At 37.1% G+C, this 21,441-nt stretch overlaps 1 protein-coding gene across 1 annotated transcript; it reads right to left on the bottom strand.

Annotated features, from left to right (window-relative positions):
* Nucleotides 1-4,498: 4,498 nt before the first annotated feature.
* Nucleotides 4,499-20,754, bottom strand: LOC113072081 (rho-related GTP-binding protein RhoA-D). Its single transcript, XM_026245219.1, has 5 exons — nt 20,579-20,754; nt 7,610-7,767; nt 6,932-7,052; nt 6,288-6,418; nt 4,499-5,132 (listed from the first exon to the last, which is right to left on the bottom strand). Exons 2-5 carry the CDS (start codon nt 7,763-7,765, stop codon nt 4,959-4,961), a joined length of 582 nt encoding a protein of 193 aa, XP_026101004.1. The 5' UTR covers nt 7,766-7,767; nt 20,579-20,754; the 3' UTR covers nt 4,499-4,958.
* Nucleotides 20,755-21,441: the final 687 nt, after the last annotated feature.

The raw sequence follows: 21,441 nt of genomic DNA, 5'->3' as shown, positions 1-21,441 counted from the left end.
GAATAAAGTCGTCGTTTTTGCTATTTTTGGACCAAAATGTATTTTCGATGCTTCAAAAAATTCCAACGGACCCTCTGATGTCACATGGACTACTTTGATTTTGTTTTTCTTACCTTTCTGGACATGGACAGTATACCGTACACACAGCTTCAATGGAGGGACTGAGAGCTCTCAGACTAAATCTAAAATATCTTAAACTGTGTCCGAAGATAAAAGGAGGTCTTACATGTTTGGAACAGCATAAGGGTGAGTTATTAATGACATAATCATTTTTGGGCGAACTAACCCTTTAAGGTCTATTAAGGTTGGATTATTCTTTTACAATGAAAACCCATTAAATGCACTTAGTTTACAACTGATAATAAAGGAGAACCGGAAATGAAAAAGCGGGGGCCAGAAAATTAACGAAAGCACGATATAATATAATAATACTCCACAATACTAGAGAATAAGAAACTCCAGTCAGGTGCTCTCTGTTGGTCAAAGGGAGCTGCGCTCCAATAGAGACAGACCGCATATCCAAAGCTTTGTATCGACTTTCTATTACGGGAAGGTGCCTCCCTGTCATTTCTGGCTTATAAAAAAAAATAAAAATAAATAAAACAATTTCTTAAAGCTGCTATGTGTGTGACAAGGTGTAGCCTACAATAAACAACCTAAAAAAATAAATAAATAAAATAAAGTAAAAATAAAAACCTTACCGGCTACGTTTGGGCGCATTTCTCAAGAGTATATAATTATGACATGGGTGCTCTACTTTTGTGTCCTAAACGCTTGTCGACAGTTTAAAAACTTAGGTTTTATTTATTTTTATTTTTATTTTTTAGCTTTTTTTACTACATACATTGCAGCTTTTAGTCATTGCTTTGATTTTTGTTAAAATTTAGAAATGACAAGGAGGCAGCTTCCCGCATCAGAAAGTCAATAGAAAGCGTTGGATCTTCCACCCACCCCAAACTTTTTTGGGTGAACTAACCCTTTAAGTTTCATTTCCTCCGTTCTTACCGCTCCTGGAGAAACAGCTGCGCTTGTTTCATATTGCTAAATAAACTGCTTAAATTCCTTTTGCATGATTTGTGAATGCTTAAGACTATGAAATAAATTAGTCATAATTAAGTTATAGCCATAGGTAAATGTTGAATGGTACTATTGTAATTATTAAATAATAAAATTTATTCTTTAACTTTTTTATTGGATTAAAGTTCTATTTTCACCCCTATAGTAGGTGTTTATTTTCCATCATCATATTTCAAGAAGGGGGGGCACAACAATACAATCCTGCTGTCCTGATGTCATCAGTGACTTTGCCTCCTGAAAATCTAGGAAGGAACAATTTTGAGGTCATTGTTGTACAATTGTCATTGTTGAATCCTAGCTGTTCTTATGTTTGCTTTCATTATTTAAGTTGCCGAAGTTTGTAGCATTATATTTTTTATTATATTAATGTTTGTCTATTTTGCTTTCATTTAATGCACATTGGCATTTGGACATTTGCTAATTATTTATTTTATGTTTTGTGACATTTTGTATTCAGAAGTTTAAGAGTGAAGTATGTCAAGTATTGATTTTTATTTATTTATTTTGTATTAATACATAACCTCACTGTATTAATTTATAATGTAACATTATAGCGTGACATTTGTGTCAATAATCTTGAAGCACATGACTCCGCGTGGTGGGAGGGGGGCCCCCAAATCAAATTCTGCTTAGGGCCCCCAAGAGGCTCGGGCCGGCACTGCACCCGTTTTTTTTCTTTTATCGTTTCTTTCTCTCCATGTTTCATCCATCAATTCTGAAAGTTCCTAATGATTTGTTCTATGATGGGGAGTTGGTGGCATGTGCAAATGAGATCAGCTCCAACCAGTACTGCACCTGGGAGCACCTTCCCAAAAAGAGTATGAGACCTATTAAGCAGATGTTTATTCTGTTGAAAAGGTTGCAGCTATTTCTTTCCAGGAGATTTGCCTATTCATGTGCTGTTTTTTTTTTTTTTTTTTGGCCCCAGGGATTTCTTTTGGTTTTCCATGGAGTGTCTGGGAAGTCGAACAGTCCCTCTATGAAATTAAAAACAATATAGGCTACCTGAAGATGCTGCTCCGAGTCCTTACCCAGTCCAAGATGGGACTCTTTAATCTCCCCCAGAGATATTGGCATCATCGCCCTCTACAGGAAACAGGTTTGAACTGCTCTTGGACAGCCCATAATAGCAGTTAAAATGGTCATGACACTTCTCTCAAATCTCAGACGGTATGTATGATCACTTTACTTATTGTGGGATTCGATTTTGTAGGTTGAGACGATCAAATGGGCCATAAAAACAGAAAAAGAACTCCAAAACTACGTGCATCAAAGATCTAAAAGTTAGTTTGGGTTTCAGTCTTCTAAACACTCTGGTATGCCTTTTAAACTTAAAGTTGTATAGGTGAAAACAAAATAATAGGCATCCCTTTGTGTGTTCGGTGTATTATATAGGCTGGTACCGTGGAACAGTTTCAAGGCCAGGAGAGGCACATCATTTTGGATGAACCTTTAAATATTGGGTTTCTCAAGAATGAGAAGGTAGTATCTAACCACAACTGACATGAGAACACAACATAAACACACACAAGCATGCACAAGCAACCCTGTATTAAGCTGCATGCAACACTATATGCTCTTTCTTTAACAATTTGCCAGAACACACTTTAGTCTTGAACTTGTTCTTGTTCATCTTTCCTTCAGAGATTCAATGTGGCTGTGACAAGAGCAAAAGCCTTGTTCATCATGGTGGGAAGCCCCACCATTCTGCAGACCGATGAAACCTGGGGCTGGTATACTGTACACTTCCTACTTACACATGGATGAAATGCAAAGAATGCTGTTCCTCTAAATGATGTGTATCTTCTGTGTATGTTTATAGGTTTATTGACTTAAATGGGCGGTTACACCGGGCTTCCCTTTATCAATGTAGAGGGAATAGAGGAGGTTGAAAAGTGTCTGCTTGCGCTTCACATCCAGGATGAGAGACTTGAGATAGGTATTAACCATACTCAAAATACCTTCAAAATACATTGGGAAGTGCTCATTTGGGAAAGGGAAATACATGGAGTAGTCATGTGTTTTTGATGATGTTCTGCCAAAAACAGTCGTGTCAGATTTCAAGTTTTGGCATTTTCACAAATGTTGTCTACATCCGCATTGCAGGCAGGATGTGATCCTTTCCTTCATTTTTTCAGTTTTTTCGAAACTGGTTGTCAGCAAACATAAACATCTGACTGTAATATTTTACAGATTTTTCCATTTTCATAATGAAGCTCTTTTAGAGTTTTTAAGTCTTTAAATAACTTGTTTGGCTGCATTCAACCACACTTCAAAGTCATTTCTTAAATATATCTGTTGTTTCTTTCACCCCCTAGTGGAAACTGAGGAGAGCGCTGTCCAACAATATGTGCATCCTGAGTAGAGAAACGATTACTAACAAAGAATTTCCTCCCACTCGAGCCCGTCTTCACTAGCCACACCTGTTCTGCACCTTCTGAAGCTAGCATGGGAATCCTGGATCTATCTATCTATCTATTTTTTTTTTAATGTAGGGTTTCTTAGAGAGCCCAAGACACAGCACATCTGATCTTGTGGTATCTCTCAAGTCAGTAGAGACATTTTCTGAGTGAAATAAGTAAATAAAAATAAACACTTTCCCCAATTTTAAACCGATTAGGGCCTTCTGTTGACCTATTGTCCTCTCAATACTGCTGGACACCAAATATAGTGTGAGAAACTGAGGATTTTTTTTTTTTCAAGGACAGAATTAGGTACCTTTTCACTCGGTCATCTCTAATTAACCTAGAGATTTTTGTGTTGCCACGACAGTGCCTAACTATGATTCTAAAAGTTTATGCTTTCCTCTTAAATGTTTAGTCACATTAGCAACACTGTGGCAAAATTGCATGGCCATTAAAGGTCTAATGCCTATTATCAAAAGTGTAGCAATGTATGAAGCACAGCTCAAATTTTTCCATGTGAGAAGGAGCTTGAGATCCACTCGTACTCAGAAAAATGGAAGAATAGACACATAATACTTATTCTTCTTAGCAGGTATCATCTGGAGTCGATGGATTGTCCTTGAGTTTACTACACTTCTGATATTGTAAGCCACCGTATCACAGGCGAAGCCAAAAGAGATTAATCTTTTCCTCTTTCTCACACAAACATTATGGAGAACACACCATATCAGATTGATAGCCTGAGTGAGCTAATTCAGTTAGCACTTAGTGCTAATTCAGTTTCAGCCTGTGAAACCATTAAGTCTTGACTCACAATTATACTTGGTGTAATAGTGAAATCACATTTAGTCCGAATGTTTTATAAGGCCCCTGCTAAACAATTAACACAAATATTTATGACAGTCAGCCATATTGATCAGACTGTACTTCTATTCCTCACAGCCTCATTATCATTTATGTGAAATAATTATGGCATCCTGACTAGTATCAATCCAATTGGACAAATTTAAAGAAAGTTTGACAGTTCCAAGATCAATTTAATAATTGAATAAAGAATAAAAATAAAACACACACACACTCAGAGTACAGACTGGCAGTTTAAATTAATGATAAATGTATTTTTTTTTCTTTACTTAAATGACTGAGCATCATATACAGAGGCATAGAATAACTGTAAACCAGAACCGAAAAAGACAGAGAAGATTTATGTACAAATACAAAATTAATCATTCAGTATTTCTCCCAGAGAAGGAAGGAAGGTATGCTGGTGAAAAAAAAAAAAGAAGAAAAATAAGAGAAATATGGCAGGATGGAGAGGTATTAGTACACACACTTTGGTTCCCTTATATCTTTTGTCATCTACACCTGGATTGTGAGAAATGTGGCACGCGATGGGTGGTGCAGGCTTTTCCTGGGGTCAGTAGCTGGAAACTAAATAGAGGTGTGTGTGTGTGTGTGTGTGTTGCAGTGTGTGGCTCATAACAGCAGGCAGCCGCCTCTCTTCTTGCGCTTGCGGACCTGCAGTGCCGCCCTGGTGGCCATCTCAAACACCTCCCGCACTCCGTCCTTCGTTTTAGCCGAACACTCTAAATATCCAAATGCACTGATCCGGTTAGCCATGTCACGGCCCTCCTCTGGTTTTACAGGTTCCTGAAACATACACATATACGATAAGAGGCAGAATTAAAAAAAAACAAAAAAACTTTCACTACTGTTCAAAAGTTTAGGGATTTTTTTTTTCTTTCCTGCAAGTACGCATTAAATTTATCAAAAGTGACATTAAAAGACATTTACAAAAGATTTTGATTTCAAATAAATTAATTTTGAACTTTCTATTCATCAAATAAATCCTGAAAAATATATCACCGATACCACAAACATATTATGCAGCATAAGTTTTCAACATTGATAAGAAATGTTTTTTGAGCACCAAATCAGCATATTAAAATGATTATGAATCGTTAAACTAAAAACCGCCAATGTTTTGAACATTTAAGTTGAACTTTTACGTACTTGCATACTGATTACAAAGCAGAAGTAGGTTACAACAAAATGATCGACAGCTATGAAATGATCCAAAATAAACCCCCCCAAAAAAACATGGACCTCATCCAGGACAAAACAAGACGTACTTACAGTGTTCAATACGCCATACTGCAGACTATATGCTGACTGTACAACTGACACTATGGGTGTTCTATACTACTTTTAAAACTAAAACATAAAACAGCAGAAAACACTACAATAACAATTTTATACTGCACTACTGTAGTATGCGGAATGTCATGTGGTTTACAATCTGCTACATTCCTGTAGAGATAAAATCAAGGGTTGAGCTCAATGAGCATTCCTAGCCACTAACGACACTGGTGGCTCCCTTAAATGGTGCTTCAATATCTTTAGCCAAAAGAGTTCCTTTTAACACAGTACTTTGTGAGTAGATGAGCAATTTGGGAGAATATGATGGGTCATAATAGTGGAAACTGTGTAAACTGTATACTAAGTTCACATTAGCAAATTATTTGAAATCACATGAACATATATATCTAAAAGTATTATTCTGACTAGTATGGAAGTTTCACTACTGCTTCTGCCTTACGCTTACAAAAACTCTTCAGTATGAAGCAATCCCTGAGGGCCGCTTTATCCCCACAGGAAACAGCTGCATTTCCATTTTCTTTTGTGGCTGTCAGAGACGGGAAGTGTCCTGTTTGTTAAGGCAAGGGCCAACGAAAGGCCTCTGCCGCGTCTCTACTTCAAGTTACTATGGCAAAACCTGTTTATGCACAAACACATCGGTCACACCTGTTTCATCTTAATCAGCTCCCTGCGTGTGTGTTCATCATTCCGCAGGTCCTTTTTATTGCCCACGAGGATGATGGGAACGTTGGGACAGAAATGTTTTACCTCTGGCGTCCATTTCTCTGGAATATTTTCTGGAAGAGACCAGAAAAAAAAAAAAGTTATGAAACCTGGCATCATTGTTAGATACTTTTAGAAATAATTTCATTCAGTAACATTCAATTATAAATAATACAGTAAAAGAAGAGTCTTTATATTTAATAAATTCTCTTAAATTTTACCTTGATGTAATCTTTACCAGTTTAATCACTTCCTCAATTTAATTTAAATGTAATATACATTTCTGTTGACAAAATCTTTTGTTTTAGTTATTTAAATGTGATAATTTAACAGTTAAAATAAAATTTTGACTGTGAAATAAAACAAATTTACATTTAAAATTACTTTTCTATTTTACTATATCTTTTGGTTTTCAAGAAACATTTATTATTATTACCAATGTTTAAAATTGGTAATGTATTTATTTTATTTTTAAGTAAAAAAAAAAAAATTATGGAAAGGGTAATAATGCCTCTTTGTTGAATAAGTGTGTTAATTTCTTCCCAACAAAATAAAATAAATAAATCTTGATGTGTGTAGTTGGGTACCTAAACTATCTGGACTGTCTATAGAGAAACACATCAGAATAACATCTGTGTCTGGATAGGACAATGGCCTCAACCGATCATAGTCTTCCTGACCAGCTGTGTCCCATAGAGCCAACTCCACCTGAGAGAGAGAGAGAGACTTCAGTATTGTTTGTCAGCTGAAGGTGTGTGTCTGCACTTTGAGTGGCCTTCATGTTAACATCAGTAGCCATAAATATAAAACCCATTTATAAACCTGAGGCTATTTAAAAATATAACTGCAGTCCACACTGGTCTTCGATGAGAAAACTAAATATTCAAGGGTTAAAAGGCTTGATTTTTTTGAGTGAATAAACTAAATGAAGATGAAATTTGAGTACTGGAGCATAAAGAAAATAAAATGCATTTTCCTTTTTTTTTTTTTTTTTATCAAAGGTTCTGAAATCATATCCATCCCGAATCTAAACATTCTTTCCAGTATTCATTTCAATATTGTGTGTACGCTGATTTAACTTTTCTCACAATACATCTATAGCATGTCTGTTCAGGTCGGCCACGAATTTGGGCTAAAAATATGACGGGCTGCAGAAACACCCTATTCCCTCAATCAAACAAACATACACATGGCCCATTCTCAGTGCTTCTGTCCACAAAACGAAGAAGAAGCACTGTGTACAGGGCTATTTCAGGAAAACTGACCTGTTTGCTGTCCACCTCTATATCAGCGATGTAGTTTTCAAACACAGTAGGCACGTAGACCTCGGGGAACTGATCTTTACTGAACACAATCAGCAAGCAGGTTTTCCCACAGGCTCCATCTCCCACAATCACCAGCTTCTTACGGATAGCAGCCATCACTACAGAAAGAGAGAGGAAGAGATTTTACCATAAAAAGTGCTTAAAAAAAATATCATACTTTTATGGATATTTTGTATTTTGATGTAAATGACTCACTGGAAGTAGACTGTCACTTACTACATAGCATTTTAACAAATACACAACTAATGTAATACAATTGTATATAAGCTTTAATTGTAAATATTGGTTTACATGAATGAATGGAATGGTTTAGATCAGCTTAAACTGTATTTATTACTAAATAAATAAATATTATATTAGCCAAGAAAGATAGTCCATTACAAAACCATAGAAAAAAAAAACAAGGTCATGGACGGTGGGAAAATATCCAGATTAGCAGCGATTCCATACAAACATTAATAAAATATATTTGTTCCAGAGAGCCACAAAATACATCATCATAAGTGTCACAACAGTTTCACATGAATGAACCCTTGCAGTGTAATACACAACACAATAGAGTGTAGCACAATCTGTTCCAAGATCAATCGTCCATTTATACAGAATCAGGAGGCCAAAATGCTGATCAAGGACCTAGCTGACCCACAAAATGAATATCACACCGGAATGAAATGAGCACATTTTGTTCTAGGCCTTATTTGGAGCTTCTGGACTTTTTGCATCCACACAGACAGAAACAAGGCCAGAGCATGAAAAACATGGAAAAATACAGTAAGAGAGAGAGGGAGACTTTCCTGCCCCACCCTTTTCCTCCCTTTCCCACAATCTGGAGAAAAAAATAAGGACACAATGGTCCAAAAAATGTGAAAGCTAAAGAACATACTCAAAGCCACACAATTTACTTTAAATATTGCCAATCCAACCAGCTGCCCGCATTTAAGCAGGACACACACGTATAGGGCAGCAGTGCTGCCATACAGTAGCCCAGTGAACGGGGCTACATGATTTTGGCTTCTGTGAGTAACAGCAGACTGAGACAAATTCAGAACATGTCAGACGTAGCACATAGGTATACAGAAATGTATACTACCACATTTAAAACAAAAGTTGGCATTTACCACCACAAGCACACCAGCAGGCCAACAAGCTCAAAAAAAAAAAAAATAGTTTGGACTTAAATCATAGTGTCAATACCAATCAATACCAATACTATGGTATTCGTTGAATTACTTTTAGGTACAATGTACCACAGATCAAAGTACTGTGGTATTAGCATAAACTACTGCTCTAAAGTTTGGGTTCAGTAAAAATAATCTTTTGAAAGGAAATAATACTTCTATTCAGAAAAAAAACCTCAACTTTATTTCAAATAAATGCTGTTCTTTTTAACTGTCTATAAATCAAATAATCCTGAACAAATGTATCAGTTTCCACAAAAAAAAAATAAATAAAATAATAATATTAAGCAGCCTAACTGCTTTTAATACTATGTCAGAATAGCATACTGGAAGTTGAGTTTTATAGCGGACGGAGTCTGTCAATTTTAATTAAAAATAGTTTATACAGGGGTATGCTGTTTTGACAGGCCCTGTTTTAATAAAAATACAGTTTATAAAGGGGTATGCTGTTTACCGCATGTAATTTTAGGTATGCTGAAATTATGTTTAAATTTAAGGCATGCGCATTAAACCGAAGGGGGGGAGGGGGGTGGGGTACTGAACTACTATAGTATACTATAGTACTAGAATCTAAAAAATAGAATCTGAAATTACACGTAACTAAAATCTGGACTTATGGCTGTTGAAAATTTTGCATTGCCATTAAAGGAATACATTTAAAGGTAAAATTTATATTTGCAGTAAAATATCCAAAAACCACTAGGCTAGTGTGTTATATATTTTGTCCAGCTGATTACTAACAATATCTCTAATGTTTTCAACTACTTGTAAATCATGAGAAAATTCCTATTCTAAACAGGGACACAGGCAGTGCAGTCGCCTGTCAATGACGTTAGTTACCCTTCATTACCGCCTTTAACGACGTAGAAACCACATGACAATAGTGTCGTGGGCAAACGCGGAAGTAGTGTCTAGTGTCCAGAAAACCACTAGCTTGTTTCAAGTAGTTCCTTATTTACTTCTTCTTGCACGTTTTTTGGTGAATTGTGTTACTTATTTATGGAACATAATTACTGTTTACCGTCTGCCGCTGGTTCTGTCGACAAGGACAGCTCCTGTAAACGTTAGAGTACGGGCCAACTGAATGACCCGAGAAGAGTTTGGGACAAGAGGAGAGAAAGAGCGAGGATTACTATCGGTGTTGCATTTTCTAGATGGAGAGATGACGATCTCGTTTGTGTTTTACTCGACAGGCGAGTTGTTTTTATTCGTATCTTTAAAGAAACATATGCTATTATAACAAACAACAAGATTAGTATTATGGGGCATACATGCCAAACGCGGGGCATCGCATCTCTAGACCCGCGCGAGGACGCGTCTGATCCATAGTCTTATCGCGTCTTTGCATTGACTTTGTATGTAATCTACTCGTGCAAATCGTTGAACTCGCATTTGATGTGTATTCCCAATTATTGTGTTTGAATGTACACGAGTGTATATATTTGTTGAACAAGTGGTAATCGTTTTCATATCGTCTGATTGATGACTGTCAGCGGTTGGGTAGAAGACAACAAATCCCATCATTCCATGCTCCTCCTTAGCATCATCAAACAATGCGATTGTTGCGCTCTCTAGCGGCAGGTCCTACAACCTGTACCTGTAATTTAAAAATGTATTAAAATAGAAAAGTTATTTTAAATTGCAATAATACTTCACAATTTTACTGATAACTGTATTTTTGATCAAATAAATTCCTGCTTGGTGAGCATGTATTTCAAAAGATATTACCAAACTTTTGACCTGTAGTAAATGTACCTTTAAAATACTTTTAGTATTTACTTCAGTGTGTGTGAAGGGACACACAAATTAACGAATGGCTCAACATTTTATTACTGTAGTTTCAAACTAGTCATGACTGTGCAGCTTCATAATGAGGCATTTGGAATGGATGGTCACAGGAAGTTGTCAGCTGACCCCAGACACTGAACTTCCAAAAAAAAAAAAAAAAAAAAAAATCAGAGGATGTGTTCTGAGAGAAAGAATAGAACCAAAACAGGTCAGTGCTATTCTTGAATATATGTCCCTGGAGAGAGAAATGCGTTCTTGGTGACGGCAGCCTGGTTTCTCACATCCACACGCATTCATCTCACTGCCATTATCCCAAGCCCTTCAAACACAACCAGGTCTGCCCACTCTGGAACACCACTGGCTTTTTGAAACAGTTGAGAAGAACTCGAAAATCTACAGAATTTACAAATCAATTCACTGAAAATTAAATGAGTTCATTTTTTGTTTGGAGATTCAGAAATCTGTGATATTTCATATTGGGAATTTCCCACAGTGCTTTGCTCTGCACAATGAGCAAACATTTCCTCAACCTCTGGTGGCAGGATTAGGAGCAGCTCACTTCCTGTTCTGAAAACTCCCTTCCTGTTCACACACAGGCTCCCAAAAAACTGTATTTGTTAAATTAAGAGATTGCAACCCTCATAAAATCACACAGCTACATCAGTGTAAAGCACTGTTAAACCAAAGCAGTGTATTTTTTAAAAATATGATTTATTATACGATCATAGTATTTATTAAGAATTTGTATTAGCTTTTATATATTCAGTTTTCATTTTAACTTTAGCTTTCTCTTTTGTGCTTGTCATTTTCTCTTTAGCTTAATTTTTTTTTTTTTTTTTTTCATTTCTAGTAATTGTAGTACTTCAATTTATATGCATTCTATTTCAGGAAGTTTATCAAGGCAATATTTTTCATTTAGGTTTTTTAGATTTTATTTTATTTCAGCTTTGTTTCAGTTAACGTAAATTAAACTAAACTGAATAGACAAGTCAATAATGAAAATAGTTCTCCACAAGTAACATCCAGAGTTGAGTCAAGCGCTGTGCTGAATCAGCAAGAGTTCATTAGAAGAAAATGAGAAAGTGAGTTTCATTATGATTGATACGCATCTATAACATCTCGATACAACCTGGATATGGAAAGTGAATGAGATTTAAATTGGATCCAGGAGGGGGTTTAGTCCTTCTGCTTCAAAGATTTCCATAAGGGAACATGGAATAATCGAGTCCAGTCCATCACGACAGCCTTCTTTTCTCTAAACCCACTGTAGAAATGACACACACGCACACACACACTCTCTCTCTCTCAACAGGGCCCAGGAGAGCGTTTCGTGGTGTTCAGTGGACGAACTGACACATTAAATGGTTTCAATTGACCTTGAGCCGCAGGAGCTGTGTAGTGAAGGATCTGTAATAAGCTGGCCAGACCAGCATATATTCATGATAAAATTGTGACAATTTGGCTGGTGATATCAAATTAAGCAACACTGAGAACTTCTAATGTGCTTTTAATTTGGCCATTAAGCTTCCTGAAGACCATGTGTCAATACACTATAGTTTCTAGTTCCCACTTTGTCTCACAGGAATGGGAGCGTAGTTTTAAATGGAGTTGGTAAATTTGACTCAATCATTGTCTAAAATCAAAAACTGCCAGTCATTTATGCATATCATAGGCTGCATTTATTTGATCAAAAATAGTCAGGAAACAGTAAGAGTAATTGTTAAATATTATCATGTATTTAATAATATATGAATAATAATATAACACAATAACAATAATAAATATTTTGTAACAGTGCATGACCGTATTACTTACTGTTACTTTTGATCAATTTAATGCATTCTTTTGAAAAAAAAAAAAAAAACCCACAAGACTACTGACCCCAAAGTTTCAAACGGTAGTGGAAAAGCTACAGAAAAATTTAATTACAGAAAATAAATACCGGTACATAAAAATGGGGAGTAAACAATATACTGGCATCAAGAGATATATAGTAAAAAGTCTATACTGCCCAGACTGTATGCTAGGGTGCGTCTCCTCCTGGCACTCGCTCTATAAAGCCTGCAGTCATCTGTCAGTCTGCCTGGTCACTGAGAGGACACTGTAACGTTTGAACCGAGTAACTCTCGCTCTCTCTCTAACTCGCTCACACAAAGGCCTCAGACAGGTTGGGAACATGAGAAAAATGAAATGGAGCTGAGTGATGCCCGTGTGAGTCCTTAGGAAGTAACGGCTGATGTGAGCACAGGCGAGAGTGTGTCTGGAGGACGATGTGAATATATGATGCCTGCAGTGGGAGCCGCAGCACTCAGAGCTCTGTGAAACATGTGTCTGAGCCTCATAGGCAAGTTGTAAAATCAGTCTGCAGCACTTGGTCTTCCTAAAGCTCACACCAACTAGCACAATGACCCTATTTACTATGGATAAGCAAAAGGATGTTTCGAATCAAATAGTTCGGTAAGCAGTCTGACCTGGAAATAGGGCTGTTACAGTATAAGATTTTCACTACATGATTATTGTAGTTTAAAGAATTCACGATACTGATATTATTGCGAAATCTATAGTCAATACCAGTATATTGTGGCATCTCGAGACCTGTATAATTAAGCTCCCTTAACAAAGGAGCATAACTGCAATAACTATATTGGCATCCACACCAACAAATGAAAACATTGTTTATTATAAGCAAATGCTGCAGTTTTGATGTAACTGCTGCTTTAAATCCTCAAGATTCTTAAAGTGGGGTGGATTCTGATTGGCTGCCAATGTTTATATCATGTTCAGCTGGAAAATGTTGTTCCATAAAGCGATTCCAATGTTATCATTCCTCTGTGTCATTATCACTTTAGCTGTGGTCTGGACTTCTGTTCTCACAGAATTAAACTGATTAGTAAAGCTAAGTAACTACAGTCACATATCCTCAGTGTGAATGAGACTTTAGGCTGGTTCTGGGTTTAACTGATCCCAATAGCGTGAGTTTAGGATCTATTTTTGCATTCAAAAACAGATGGACAGATTACAACTGAACAGAATGCATGTCTCCTATTTACAAGTTATTGAGGGACTATTTTTTCCTCATGTGCTTTGTTAAAACTGTAACACTAATACTACACACACACACACGCACACACACACACACATATATAAACACACACACCAAGAAACTAATTAGTAACTAGTTATATTAATCTAGTCATACACACCACTAGTCATACACAAAGAAACTAATTAGTAAAACTAGTCATACTAATCGACTAATCGTGCATCGAATACATTTTGATCAGAAATTGATGTTCTAAGCTCTGAGACCAATGCACAATGAACAAAGCACCATGAACCTTGATTTAACAACTGGCCACATTATTTTCAGCAGGAATCTCACTGCTCTGTATGCATCCGAGGGAATTTAACTCAGTACAAGTATGAACAGGTAAAGAAGATAAATCTCTCCATCTAGGAGATCTGACTGGAGCTTCAATATACTCAAACCCACTGGAGCACATTAGAAATATTTAATGGGCTATAAGTATTTATTTAATAAGGTGAAGCTCTGCCATTAATTCACAGCTAATCTCACAATTAATGACCTGTAGAGACCTTCAGGGGGGTCCACTGGGACTTTAAGACTGAGACACCTCACACAAACACAGTGGAGCACACACTTATTCTTTAGCCACTGTATCACAATACGGTTTTATATTTAAAACACACACGCACAAATTAAAATGCAGGCAAAACCGAATTTAATCAGGACTTTGGAAAGTATTTCCTGATTTGTGTCCTCAATGATACTGTGAGGGGCTCAACCTCAAACCAAAACTCACCAACTACACTTTTCTTATCTTTGTCTAACTCCCCTTTCTTTTTGATTGAACCACCAAACCACTTTAAGATTAGGAGCATCCCTTGCTGTGTTTTTCTAGTAGGTGATGGTATGAATCAAGCTTATTTAAACATTGCAGCAAAGTTCCATGGGAGAATATCTTAAAAAAAAAAAAAAAAGATCCTTCAGTTTGTCATTATTTTTTACCTTCATAACCTAAAAGCTGAAATCACATAAAGAAGCTTCTGAAAACCTAAAAGTCTATTAGTGATAACACCTGCGTAAACACGTAGTGTAACTGCACACCACTGTGTGCCAATGACACTGAACACACAGCAAGACTGGAGAATATGGAAGTGTCAGGCAGGGACAGTTCACACAAAAAGAAAACTCTATTATTATTATTATCATCATCACTGGGCAGGTTAAGAATGTTTCAGCTTAACTAGAGACCTTAACTTGAGAACTGTTTCATTTGTGGTCAATATTTAACAGAAAAAATATTCTCTAATTAAATTTTTTTTTTTTTTTTTTTGTTAAAATAATTTCTCATAACGAAGAAAGCCATTCATTTAAAAATATCCCCAAAAAGTGCAGTTCTTCGGCGGTGTTTGTCATTGGTTGTGCTTTTAATGCATGCATTTTGCCTGGCAAACAAAAGTCTTGGAAACTAAGGGTACGAAGTCTCTGTAGCATAAAAAGATAACAGAGATTAAACCTGAGTTTATGATTCGATGTGTGGGAAACTGCACACCCGCCACACAAAACATTGTGAAGATAACTCTAAACTTTTTTTAATAACTTATAAACCATTAAAGACAGACCTACTGTGAGCTACAAAGTTGTCTATCAATGTTGTACACTTTTTTTGAAGCCATCAGCCTGCACTGTTTCAACTTATTTTTTATTAATGGCATTTAATAGTGGATTTCCTGGTGAAAAACTACATTACCCATGATTCTGCAAAGAAATTTCCACCAGGCAGAGAATGTCAATCTTCAGCAATCGCAACACACCCAAACACAACAAAATAAACACTAGCCGCATTTGCATTACAGATTTGCGCAAAACTTTGTTTTTTAATTTAGGAATTAAAAAAAATTATGCAAAATGATATTCACGATTAGTCATGGCAATGGATTTTGGCTATATTCATTTAAAGAAGACATATGCATGTATCTTTATAGAAGCTAGGGGTGTCCATGGTTAACCGGTTAACCGATTAACCGTTAAAAATTGTGTAACCGAGTGAAACATTTTGCTCGGTTAAGTGACGTCAATGGCGTGCATTGAATTTAGTTGTAATAAATTTTTGCACCACCAGAGACCGCCAGAGCGCTCCCAGACATTTGTAATGTCCACAAGAAGAAGTCATTTTTCTAATATGAAGCGGGCTAATACGAGTGACGGGGCAAAATGCAAGTATTGCAATACAGTGCTTGGATATACTTCAAGTACAACCTCGTTGTTGTAATCTCAACAGCCAACACCCGCGCATCATTAGGCCGGTCAGGACACACTGGATGCGTGAAAGCATCTCAGCTGCGTGGCGTGTCTGTTTTTAATTCGGCTCCCATGTTAACAGGTTATAGCTTGCCGACTGCCTGCGTGAGACGCGCGGCTCAGGCGCGGCTCGACGCGTGCATGCTAGAAATAGAACCGACGCCTTGTTGGAAGCGTTTCCAGGCAAAGTATAATAGGAAAATATGTTTATATGTCATTTTGTACAAAAATACATATTAATTCATGACATTTTGATATTTGAAAGTCTATAGGTTGACATAAATTCAGATATAAATGTAATTTAAATAAATAAATAAATAATTATCGCTTTTCAAATATTGTACGTGTCAAACATAGTCATAGCCTTAGCGAGGCGGCCGCGGAGTCTGCTTGTTACCTTTTTGCCATATACATTTTAGGCTTATTCTCAAATTCAGATTGTGTTAATGGGCGGCATTATTAGGCAGTTTTAATAGGACAATTTGACCGGAGAGAGTAAATTTTGTCGGACATTCCTTTTTTTTTCGGCCAATGTCCGGAAATTACTATGGTTATGGTTACTATGGCACACTATGGTTAACCGAGTATTAACCGCTAAGGGCCTCGGTTAACGGTTAATGAAAAACTTGAGAACGTGCAGCCCTAATAGAAGCACAGAGAGCCACTTCAGAAATGTGCGTGGCGCGTCTGAAATAAACAAGAATTGATTAGAGTGGCCACAATCAGCTTCAGTAGCCTTATCAGAGCCACAATGCACAGTGGACGTGCACAGTGTAAACTGTCTATGCATTAATGATAGGGAAAGCCCCTTATACTGGAGAGTGCCCACAAAGTGTTTCTTGGAGGTTATAGTACATTGAAGAATGATCATATGACTTTTTACATACACCATGTAAAATGAATTTGTAAGTGAACAAATCAATATTTAGTCTATCTTCAGCCACAATAATCAATTATTACTTAACACCATCTGCAACAATCCCTAATTACCCTGCACCTGTCACTGTGTGTATAGCAGTGCTGTTATTTTGTGCAGTGTCATGTCTTATCACCTGTGTTAGATGTGAAAAAAAGTGTGTTTGTTTGTGTGGAAAACCAGATGAGGTATTTTACAAACCACTTGCTCAGGTCCTGGTGACACTTGGCATGCAGACTGTCAGATAGCTACAGCTACACTTTTACTACGTGAATCATTGACCCCGAGGGTGATAGCCAATCAACAGCAAATGCCAGACAGAAGCACACATATGCCTTATGCTTCTGTGGAGCAGCAGCGGTTCCTTAGATCGGATTCTCCACATGACAGAAGAGAGAAGAGTACAGAAGATTAAACTCCAATTTAAAGGTCTCCTGAGTGCTCGCTGATGTTTGGCTTCGTTATTACACTGAGAAAGGAAACACTTCCAGTGTATCACACACATCAAGGCCGGAAATCAGAAACAAATATCTCAACTTTATATAAAGTTCTTAAGTTTAATAGAAACAATAATTAATACACATCATTGTAAATAATGACTGCACATAACTAGGTGGTGAGTGTGTCTCTGATTTCAACTTACAAAGAAAGAAGAAAAGACAAAAGCCTCAGCATAGCAAAACAGAATGGAAAGATTTCTCCAACAGAAACAGAAAAAGCAGAAGGGTCTGACCTACTTGAATGTTTGTTCTTGTTCCTAGAGAGAGGGGGAGTTGGAGAGGAGAAAAAGAGGGTGTCCTAATTAAAGACCGTCCTCTCTTCCTCCTCCACTACCCTTTTTTCCACTCTTTCTCACATGATCAGGTCACCATCAGAGAGAAAATGGACTGTAGCCCAGAGGGCTAACACTGACCTGAAAACAGCTTTCCATGGGCAATCACTCAAAAACGGTGACAATGTACACTACAAACTGATATTTAAGCAGTCAGAAAGTGAGCAAAATGTAGCAGCTACTAGTTTGGACAAGTCCGCTTCTCTACGTTTTTACAGTGAGTGGTGTAGTGTAAAAAAAAAAAATATATATATATATATATATATATATATATATATATATATATATATATATATATATAAATATATATATATATATATAAATATATATATACTCTTATTTCCGGCATAAAGAATCTGCTTTCCTTTCCCAGAAGAATGAAACATGGGAATCTAGCTGTATTAATGCTGACCTCTGTTTGATCTAGGGTTTCCAACCCTAGTTCAACGACCCCTTGGTGGTTAAAGAGACATAGCAAGGAATCCAAAGGGGGACATGATGCAAAAGAACCATGAGCCGGTATTTGAATTCAGGTTGATCAAAATGCAACTGTGCTGCAACTTTTGCATTACATAGCTATAGGCCCCATACTTTTGACACTTTTACCATTACCTCTGGCCCCTGAGGGCATGACAGACCTCACACTTCTAACTTAAAATAGCTCCTCTACTTTACAAATGCCTGATATCACAGGAGCAGAAAACAGCCCAGATGACACAACAGCAGACAGATGCCCCTCAAGGACATTTACCTGATTATTAACAAGCAGGAAGCCACCCTTTAAACATTTTGCTTATGTAAAAATAAATGTAAACAAACAAACCTCCCAGTTTACACATTTGATAATTCATTTTCGGATAAAATGTCAGTTCTGTTTTGATTATCTTGCAGTTATTTAGCATGTGCAGTGTTTGCATTACTAATGTTATCTGTGGTGCCGACTAAAGCACTGAAGGCTGCTTCCGAAATCAAACCGGTGCGCCTCACTTTGATGTTTTGGACAGTGAGCTGAATAATGACCCAGATATCGACCTGCACTTCTCAGAGAGTAGTGTGGCAGCAGGCCCACACCTGTTGGCAATGCTGAGGTGGCACAGCAGACGCAGCCTCCCTAGGATGACTGGTTTACTTAGAGATTCTGCTCAAGAGAGACTAGTGTTTTCCCAACCCTTCGATCCTCTTTTGCGTCAGTTTATCACAGTCAAACTCATCAGATTAAAAAATGGTAAATAGATAAGTACTGTATTCAGTGCACATTACAGTCCTCAGTAGGCACACAAAAAAATCGGTCTAGGTAGGCAGCTCAATATGTTTTATGCCACAGTCATGAGACCTGGAGAAGCAAATGTTGTCTTAACGTGGTGGTGTTTTTTTTTTTCAGAGAGAATAGCTTGGAAATTCCTGCTGAAGTGTGGACTCTTCCTTCCCAAACAAAATGAGGGAGTCACTGCTTTAAACACAAACAACTGAATCATTCCTGTCTAACAAGTTTTTAAATTAAGATTTAACTTTCAATACCCTACAAAACAGACCATGACCAGTTGTTTCTGTCCAAAACACACCAGGGTCAATGACAAACAAGGAAATCCTGGATTACAGAAAGTTGTTTATATTTGTGCTGGTTGCACATTTTTTTTCAAAATCATTGATTCTGTTTTCTAAAAAAATAAAAAAAATAAAATATAAAAAAAATAAATAACTTGATATATTTTAAGTGGTGTAAACATCAAGAATACAGTACTAAAGTAATTATTACTCAGTTTTTAATTGTTTTCAAATAGTGTAAATATAATTAATTTTATTTATTAATAATTTAAAATTACATTTTATTTTTTAAATATATTTTTTAATAATTTTACTAATTCATTATCTTACAACAGAAACAATAATTTCGAATAATTACTAAAATGTCCTTTCCTCAAAATTTTCCTAAGCCATTTTGTTTATCTTTGGTTTAGTTTCTTTTCGTTTACATGTCATATCACCAACATCCATATTATGGACATTCGTGTCATGTGACGTCGACATGGCGGCGTTCTGGAGGCGACTAGCTCCGTGTCGAATAAATCATCTTTTTTTTTTTTCGTTCGAAGCCTTAAGCTTTCATCTCACGTGAGTATATATTTTAATCATATTACTTAAAGGTAATGTGTAAAACTTTTTAAATTAATAAAATGAATCAATTAATAAAAACGTAAGTGCCCATTTAACATATTCTTGTAAAAATAAATGACAATCACGTCATTGTTCTAAAATTAATAAAAGAAAAAAAAGAAAAAAAAAAGAGTTTGGCATGAACGCAAAACTCGGGCAAAAATGTTACACAAATGTGTAACATGAACACGCACGAAAGTTAGTTGTTCTATTTCGAGGCGCGGTCTTTCATCTTTAAGTTTCTTGAATGAATGCTAATCTTTGTGCCTTTATGAGCGTGTTACAGTGTAATGTTTGCGTTTCTAAACTGAACTACGACCTTATGGACCTAAACACAACGATGTGAGGTTTTCAACAGGGGTGTTGCCTCACACTCCCAAGCCAAATCCTTCTGAATCCAGTGCTGTGGTCAAAAACAAACACTGCAAGAACGAGCTGCGCATGAAAACAGGTGGTGACCGCCGCGAAACACACCACAACTTCGGCGACGCATTTGTGTCCTAAAAGATCACAATCAGATATGTTGGTGCGTATGTTTTCCAGGATTTTTAAGAAACACGTTAAGTTGTTGAGATTCATTAAAGACGGTTTACTGAAGCCAACACCTACTTATTTTCTCCCTGCAGAAGTGTCAAGCCGTGAAAGGGCTCTCGCTTTATCCACGAGCTAATCAGAACTAATAATAATCCTCACTGCTTTCAAACTAAACTCTTACCTTCTTATCAAACTGAAGTTTCAGAGCTGAAGGTTTCGTTTTTGCGTGGCGCAGTGTGTGTTCAAGTGTTTGGCTGGCCGTGGAGGAGCGGAGCGCTGCCGTTAGATCCTCCCACAGACCACGGACACAGGCGGCTGGAACTCTCGATGCCCGATCGCTCTTCGCTCCAAGGGCGGAGCTGCCGATTGCAGCCGCGCCCCCAGCCGTTAAAATAGAATGACATCATTGCCAATGCTGCGAGCGGCGGTAGGGGGTTGAGGTGTGGGCGCAGTGCCAGCAGGACCAGTGGATTTAATTCCAAATGCACCATATGCAGCGCTATATGGTCTGAGTCGGATTTTGTTACAAGGCGATTGAACCAAAACCTGTCTGAATGATTCAGTGACGAATCAGTCCAAGTGTTTCTCAAATGACTCACCGACTCAATGAACCGAGCTTATTTCAGAAGGTCCGATTCGCACAAGCTGTTTATTTGAATCGAACTGTCCCAAAGAACCGATTCGCGCAAATGAGTGGGATTTTTCATCAGTGACTTTGAATCAGTTAACAGTTCCAGTAAATAGACTTATTATTAGAATAGACCTATCGCACTGACATCAAACTTATGGAACGGATGGTTATGAATCGGTTGACCTATGAAGGCCTAATTGAGAGCGGAAATTTTTTTTCAGCATGTCCCTTTGGATTTCGAAAAGGGCAAAATCAATTCAATTCAATCTTGTGTTTGGAACCTGAAATTCGGAAGGCTCAAATTAACAAAGAGGTTTTAGTGGGAGTCTTTTTCGAAGTAGAAATAGCTGATATATGATGTGGAAAGAGGAGTTTTTAATGAAACTGGAAAGCTTGGGAATCGTGGGGGTAGG

The sequence above is a fragment of the Carassius auratus genome, unplaced genomic scaffold (assembly GCF_003368295.1).
Source record: "Carassius auratus strain Wakin unplaced genomic scaffold, ASM336829v1 scaf_tig00008539, whole genome shotgun sequence".
In the NCBI taxonomy this organism is placed as follows: domain Eukaryota; kingdom Metazoa; phylum Chordata; class Actinopteri; order Cypriniformes; family Cyprinidae; genus Carassius; species Carassius auratus.
Note: the sequence above shows the minus strand (reverse complement) of the source record. Positions and strands in the feature narration are given on the sequence as shown.

Excerpts from the sequence above, each read along its gene's own strand:
- LOC113072081 (XM_026245219.1), bottom strand. The coding sequence starts at position 7,765 with ATGGCTGCTATCCGTAAGAAGCTGGTGATTGTGGGAGATGGAGCCTGT. Across the intron at positions 7,053-7,609 it reads TAGAGGTGGACAGCAAACAG|GTGGAGTTGGCTCTATGGGA; the intron begins GTCAGTTTTCCT and ends TCTCTCTCTCAG. Across the intron at positions 5,133-6,287 it reads AGCTGATTAAGATGAAACAG|GAACCTGTAAAACCAGAGGA; the intron begins GTGTGACCGATG and ends TGTATGTTTCAG.